A 7,420-nucleotide genomic window follows, 5' to 3' on the forward strand; every position below is an offset into this window, starting at 1 on the left:
CACGGAAGAGGGAAATGAGGCTCTGAATCCGTCGGTTAGGTGGAGGAGAAGGGACAAGGAAAGAGATCGGGGCAGAAAGCAAAGTGCCGTGTGTGTGAGTGTGTGTGTGTGCGGAGTCTCCACACACACAGCGTGCTGGAATGAGGCTAAACCTGTCCGAGGCCCAGCCCTTCGCTTCCACACTTTTAACCCGCACTTTGACGTTCTCGTTTGACCCACACACTGAATCTGTCTCCGCCTGCTTCAGCTCCGAGGAGACGCTGTGTGAGGGGGGAGCGGATATTCCTGCAACCCCGGAGATTAGAGAGGGATCTGTTAGCATGAGGAGAGTTACATAACTATAACGTATAGGTCTACCATGCATAGAGCTAATGCTAAAGCACGTCCAGGGGCGCACAAGTAGGGGGGTGAAGGGGTGGCAACCTGTCCCTTGAAGCTCAGTCATGTTAGGGAGCAACTTTTTTCAATTACCTTTTAATTATTTATTTATTACTCCGTCCACAAGCTACAGTTTGTATTTCATCTACTTTTATTGTACATTTAACCTCTCTAGAGAATGAAATGCATGTTAAATGCTATAGTTTAGTTACTTTAGTGATCATATTGGAGGCAAATAAATCACGTAATTATCTGGTTGTTAAGTGGTGATGTTGTTCCTCCATATAAAACTGTCTCTTGGTCCAAGTTTCTTACTCAGATTGTATTTTCAATGTGCTGCAATGCTGTGTTCCTAACTGTTTTAACACAGGGGTGTCAAACATGCTGCCTGCAGGCCAAAACCAGCCCACCAGAGGTTCCAATCCGGCCCACGGAATGACTTTGCATGTAGAAAAAATTACAGAGAAGACATTAACTGCCATTTTTAAATAAAAGTAACTACTATTTCAGATTTGTCCTCTGGGGGTCGCATAAAATCAGTGCTGGTGGAGCGAATAATGGAGTGCATAATCTATATGAGATTCATTAAGACTTTTTAGAGCACTATAAGATGATCCACTAACTACTAACACTGGCACTACACCCCTACATACAACACTGTCCAGCAAGCGAACTGTTCCTGCTGGAGCTGAGGTGTCCAAAATAATCAACTTTACCTTCTTCATTATTATAATCTATCTGTTCTTTTGCAGTAAACATTACACACTGTGTCAGGTGAATAGGTAACCTGTGTGTTTGGTGTGTTTGCATCAGGTTTCAGGGCTTAAAGAGTAAAATATTCTGCCCCACTATGAGACTCATCATGGCAAAAAAATACAACAACTGTTTTTGTAGAAAGATAGTTTATTAAATGTGAACATTTTCAGAATGTACTTGTACTTTTTTGCACTGAAACAAAGAGAACAATGTAGAGTTGTTGTTATTTATAGGTTATTATGTTATGATTTTACTGGTCCGGCCCACTTCAGATTAACTACGGCTGTATGTGGCCCCCTGAACTGACATGAGTTTGACGCCCCTGGTTTTAACAGATCAGAATATAAATAGACTTTGAGAAAGAGAAGAAGGAATGGCTGAAGTTCATCACTTCAGTCATATCCTTTAATAACAGAGTGGTAAACTCATATAAAGTTCCCTTAAAGGCCCTGTGAGGAGTTTTGAACTGGCTGAGAAACAGACTGAAAATGATACTGATGCCTCTTTATGACCTTCAATAGCAAACATGACCATCAGTGACAACACTGACACCTTCTCTGTTGTCATTTTTAATGCCTGAAACTGCCCTGAGGGGGTAGGTGTCAGACCAGGTGATGGACATCTCGCTTCAGAAACAGACTTTATTTGACTGTTTTCATGGAAATTAATCACATTGCCTGATAAAGTTGACTGTTAAAAGACAACAGGATGAGGCTTTTGTTGAAAACACTACTTTTGCATGTTTAGGACAAGAGATAAGAGGTATCACTTTGTCCACAAGGGGGCGCCAGAAGCGAAACAAAACAAAAGTTCCTCACAGCACCTTTAAGTAAGCATAAAGCTGTGTTATCGGCAAGTCTATGTTAGTTACTTTTGAAGCCATTATTTGCTTTATTTGTTAGCACTGAGAGGTACTTTGGGCAGTCCGAAAGTGCATTTAAGTGCAGCGGTGATTGAGCACAAAGGAGACACTTGTTTTTTTTTGTCTGTGGTTAAACAAAGGACTGAAGGTGTACTTTTGTTAGATTTTAGTCTTCTTCAGTTTCTTCTTAAAATAAATGGATTGGCATATCCAACTTAATGTGTTGGACTGCTGTTAATTTTGGGTTACAAAGAGGACACGTTTGGAAACTTGCCATCACAACAGAGCCTCTGACCAACGCCATAATGCGATATGAAATCAGACCCTAATATTACATTGTTGCAAAATTCAGTGTGTAAGTACAAAGGCATGGTGATGACAGAACTCTCTTTCTGTTTGCTTTCTCCCATGTTATATATGTCACTAGTGGTCACTAGTGTGCAAGGCAGAAGGCCTCACGAATGGATCAATGAGCAAAAAACTGTGCAGGCAGTGCTCATGCAAGTTTTAGTGTTATAGCATCACACTGAAGTAATTGATTTAATAGAATGCCTTATTGTAGACTAAAATCAACAATACATTTATAAAAATTCAACCTGCTAAAGTGGCTACTAGTTATGACTGTGTTACACAGTAGCATGACATTGAAATAATCATGTAATGTACAAGTGTCTGAAAAGCGTACTCAAGTACAGTATTTGATTATTCTAGTAAAAGGACAAAACTATCATTAAGGTTTTAAAATTGCATACATTCATACTGACATATCTCTGTTCAAAATGACCGTCATATCTTTAGGGGTTACAAATTCCCCAGTACACCTATGAGCTCTTAGAACAGTCTGCATGTAATTATTCAATGACTCAAACTTTTCACTGTTTTCTTAGATTGTAACAAGGTGTGAACTTTGATTGAATAAAAAAAGTCTGAATCCCTGTCACATGAAGGAACACACAGGATCTGCAACAATATGAATGAGATTCAATCACTGCAGGATTTCTTGAGTCACAAACAGAATCACAGACACACACTCGCACTGCCAATCATGTTATTCCACTCTTTGCCATTTGAGAGCGATAGCTGCTCACTCAGCGTGATCCTGCTGTGCCAGACGGCTCCGGTGACTTTCAGGATGTGGTGCGCTACAAACCGTTCACCAGATAAAAACAACTCACAATGCATGTTTAGACAAACCTTTATTTCAAGATGAGAATATCTGTTAGGTGTGTTGAAATTTCATAATAAATGTAGAGAGAGATTCACAGTGTTCTGTTTGTATCAAAGAAATCAGTGTGCTGTTTGTAAAGTCACAAAAAAGTATGCAGACCCCAAAATCAAAGGGACTTAGTTGGAATGCTGGCAGCTCTGAGTTAACAGTACATACATTTAGTCCCTCTCCCTGCGTGACTGCATTTCATATTCAAACATGCTGTAAACTGGTACATCAAATTGAACTGAAAGTTAGAGTTAAATTAATATGAGATCACATTTTCCTTTGTAAGAGCCTGTAATCTGTCTCTGGATATCCTTCATGAATCTTGAAATAAGAAGATTAAAGCAGAACATTGTCCTCTATACCTACAGCTCCATAAAGGGGATCAAATCCAGATAACAAGATCAGGTATTAATACCAGGTGTGGATGCAAAGGTTCATACTAGGTGTAAAGACACGTCATGTTACCTTTCTTACACTGACCACATTAAAGTCTTAAGGTTCTTTTAGACAGCAGGAACTTTCCCCAGGAACTAGGGACCTTTTGAGGAACTCGGCAGCAGGAACCAGGGTCTAAATTTAATTCTTTCTCCTGAAAAGTCAAATTTTCTGATTGGTACCAGCATTTTTTTATTTCACCCTCCGTCCACAATAACATTACACAGTACTGTGGTTCACTTGATTTAATAACTCTTTAACAATCATCCTGTTTGAGTCTGATAGGGGGAATACGTCTGTCAGACCCCGGTGTTACAGTTTAAAGAGTGTCCCTGTAAACTGTCGACTTTCATCTGAACATGATAAAGAGTTCTGATTTGACAGGACTCCACCCTCTCATTGGCGCTAACTCATTTTAAAAGTGCTTCATTTTTTTGTTACCTATGCAGTCTTGCTATTTGAAAACATTTGACTTTTTTCTAATGAATTTTAAATCTCCTTCTCCTTTAACTGCAAATCTGTGTGTATAAATACAATATTTTACTGCTTTATAAAAACAGGTTGAATCATCTCAGTGTATAGAAATAAAGCTGCCTTTTGTTTCCATTAAGTGAAAAAAGACTTCATGTCATGTTTCAATAAATACTGTTTAAAGTTATCTCAGCCTGTCAGCTGTTTAAGAGATGTCTCAGCCTGAAGTTGATAAGCATGATAAAGTATTAAATAAGGTTATAAACATCCTATAATAATAGTTTTCACACAGTAAAACACAGAGCATCAAGTGGAGAAAAATAGAGTAAGGACAAAGTCGCCTTGATCATTTTGTTACAATTCTTCGATGTGTCAAGAAACCCAAAGGATCTTTGTGTCATGGAGGAGTTTGTAGAAATGTTTCCATAAAAATGAAGTTTAGGAACATTATTGTGTTGCCAGAGGAATGAGCAGCCTCCACAGTCCAGTCACAATGATTCAGTGATTTGACATTTCATTCACAGTCTTGTCTCGCTCCCTTCTTTTCTCTCTGGTAGCCGTGTTTCTTATGCGGCCTGGATTTCAGTTTCAAAGCTGATTTGCTCTTCATCGACTCCCTCTTCTCTGACGTAAGCTCCTCCCCTCCTGGTTTCCACAGCAACAGCTGAGCATCCTCTCCCCCTGTAACCAGAGCCTCCCCTGCTGCATCCCATATAAAGCAGCGCACAGTAGAGGCATGGCCACCCTTGAGGCTCCTGAGCAGACGAAGCCCCCCGTCGTCACACTCCATCAGGTGGAGATCCCCGTTGTTCTTCCCTCCGACCACCAGCAGCTTCTGCGCGTCCTCCAGCCACCTCCCCCCCACCAGGTAATCCACACCTCCTTCATCGGCGAGCAGAGTCAGACTGCGGGCGTCAGAGGTACTAAAGATGGTGAGCGGCTCCTCTGTGTCCAGCTGGCCCAAGTCCCAAAGGTGGAGGCCCTCATCGTGGCTCAGACACAGCAGCTGGGTGAAGTCAGGTCCAGACCAGCACACTGACCCAGCAGAGGAGTCGCTGTTACAGGTGGCCAGCAGCGCCTCCTCCTCTGCCCCCCGGCTCAGGTCGAAAACATTCACAAGGCCGTCTGTGGATCCGGATGCCAGACGGTCTTTGTCTCGAGGATGGAAGCACACTTGTGTGACGTCATCACTGTGCGACTCAGAATACACCCCAAGAAGCCCAGCACCTGGTTTCCTGATGTCCCAGAAAACCAGGAAGCTGTCCTCATCGTTTACCTGCTCAGTGCCAGCACACAGAAGTGAGTCGCTGCAGTTCAGGTCCAAACTGCAGAAGCTGTGTGAGGGGTCGCTTTTATACACCTGGGCTGCCTCTGTCCCCGGGCAGCGGACGTCCCACCCTCTCACCGTCCCATCAGCAGAGCCAGAGTACAGAAAGTCCCGGGAGTGATGAGAGAAAACAACCCCGCAGAGTGGTTTGCTGTGGCCCCGGTACTCCCCTAGAAGGTTCAGGGTGTCTTTGTCGTGGAGGTGAACGGTGAAGTTGGAGCAGGAGACGGCCAGCAGGCCGGATGACTGCAGGGCCACGTCCAGCAGGTAGGTGGGCTCTTCTGGATGAGATCTCCGGGCAATGGAAAGACCTTTGAGCTTCTCCTCCAAACCGTCCATGACAGCTCAGCAGGATAGTCAAACCACACTAAGACATGGACAAAAAAACATAGGTTTAAAGCTGCAATTTAGATGCATCCAAAGAATAAAATGTCTCCTCTCATCCACATTAAAATATAAACAACCCATCACCAACTACAAGTCAAAACACTTATCTTTGTATGTATCCTTTCTTATTGGTCTTGATTGTGTGCAAATCAGGACCAAATGTTCTACAGTTAAAGGACTTTTAGACATCATGTCGTCATACACTCATCAATACTTAATCATTATTTATGCTGAGGTTATATTTAGAGTTAAATCCGTCATGCCCCAGTGTCTCCCTCTATCACAAATACAACCAGTGATGTTAAGTTTTATTATGACAACATACAGAGTGGTGGATACAAGCTATGTCGAATTGGCCAAAGTACAATGTTAAATTTTAAGGTTCGGCTTTGAGTTATTTTAAATGTGACATTTTCTCCATCAAACACAAAATGTGAAAAGCCTTTTTTCTGTATGAACTTTAGACACGACTTCCATCGTCGTTGTCACATATCAGCAAATATCATGTGTCACCTCCACACACGTTTTTCTTCCTGTTAAATATTCTTTACATGTCATGATATTATTTTAACTTACCTTCTTGAGAGAAATGTCCACAAATCAAGGAAAAAAGATCGTAAACCTGGAAAGATGTGTTGCCATGTTGGAGAAAATCCCCTAAAAACACGACATGTCTTAGTATTTAACTAAATATTAAACAAATATGTCAAATGAAGCCTTTTTAGAGTCCTAACACTAGTTTTGCTCTACACTTAACACGCATGGAGGATACAGGGTGCACTGTGTTACAATATTTACAGCCGTGTCGGAACACTTCCTCACTGAAGGGTTCCGCTATGGTTAAAAAGCAACTTTTCCGGTACAATTTGAGCTTCAGCGAATTAAAAACCCTCTAATTCCAAATGAAGCTTGTAGATAGTCCAAACTGTACTAAATGTAATCAAAGTACTGTTGGCACATATGTCCATGTCTTTTGGGAATGTCCCATGGTATTTAATCTTTGGTCTAAGATGGTTAAGTTCCTTGAAAATATCTTAAAATTTCCAATCCCTATACAACCATCCTTACTTTTATTTAATGATGACTCTGCTCTCACAGATACAACCAGGTTGACCTTAAGGAAAATCATATTTGCAAGTTCAACTGCTGCTAAGAAACCCATAATACATTCCTGGTTCTCTATGACCCTCCATCTTTAAAACAATGGTTTCATTACTTTAGAGATATCGCTCTCATAGAAAGGTCACTGGCTGGAATTCATAAGGCACGAGCATCCACTGTTGAGTCTTGGGATCTCCTTATTACGTCTCTTTTGAAGGTAAAGCTATGACTGATGGGTTGTTGTTCTGTTTTTTGTTTTTTTTACTATTAATATATAGAATATGAAACCTACACATATGAGCTATCTAATTGATGGATATGTCCTTTCAATCCTCTCCCTCTTCTATTTTATTTGTTATTTGTATTTATTATTATTTTATTCCTAATGTATGGATGATGGTGTGGCCTTGTGTCACTTCTCTTTAATTTACCTACTTGTTTTCTGTCATTATTTTTGATTTATATTATCTTTATAACAGGGCATTGG

General features: G+C 41.0%; 1 protein-coding gene across 2 annotated transcripts; it reads right to left on the reverse strand.

Moving 5' to 3' along the window:
• Window positions 1–3,175: 3,175 nt before the first annotated feature.
• On the reverse strand, window positions 3,176–6,634 carry wdr89 (WD repeat domain 89). 2 transcript variants are annotated; one of them, XR_004629751.1, is made up of 3 exons: window positions 6,409–6,634; window positions 4,543–5,812; window positions 3,176–4,298 (listed from the first exon to the last, which is right to left on the reverse strand). XR_004629751.1 is itself a non-coding variant. In XM_034675846.1 (2 exons), exon 2 carries the CDS (start codon window positions 5,782–5,784, stop codon window positions 4,633–4,635), a length of 1,152 nt encoding a protein of 383 aa, XP_034531737.1. In that variant the 5' UTR covers window positions 5,785–5,812; window positions 6,409–6,634; the 3' UTR covers window positions 3,176–4,632. The 2 variants fall into 2 exon arrangements, 1 of the variants encoding a protein (XP_034531737.1); XM_034675846.1 differs by having other exon boundaries at window positions 3,176–5,812.
• Between the last annotated feature and the right edge of the window lie 786 nt (window positions 6,635–7,420).

The sequence above is a fragment of the Notolabrus celidotus genome, chromosome 22, assembly GCF_009762535.1.
Source record: "Notolabrus celidotus isolate fNotCel1 chromosome 22, fNotCel1.pri, whole genome shotgun sequence".
NCBI lineage: Eukaryota > Metazoa > Chordata > Actinopteri > Labriformes > Labridae > Notolabrus > Notolabrus celidotus.

What these genes read in the sequence shown, in the direction of transcription:
- wdr89 (XM_034675846.1), bottom strand. Translation starts at nt 5,784, where the DNA reads ATGGACGGTTTGGAGGAGAAGCTCAAAGGTCTTTCCATTGCCCGGAGA.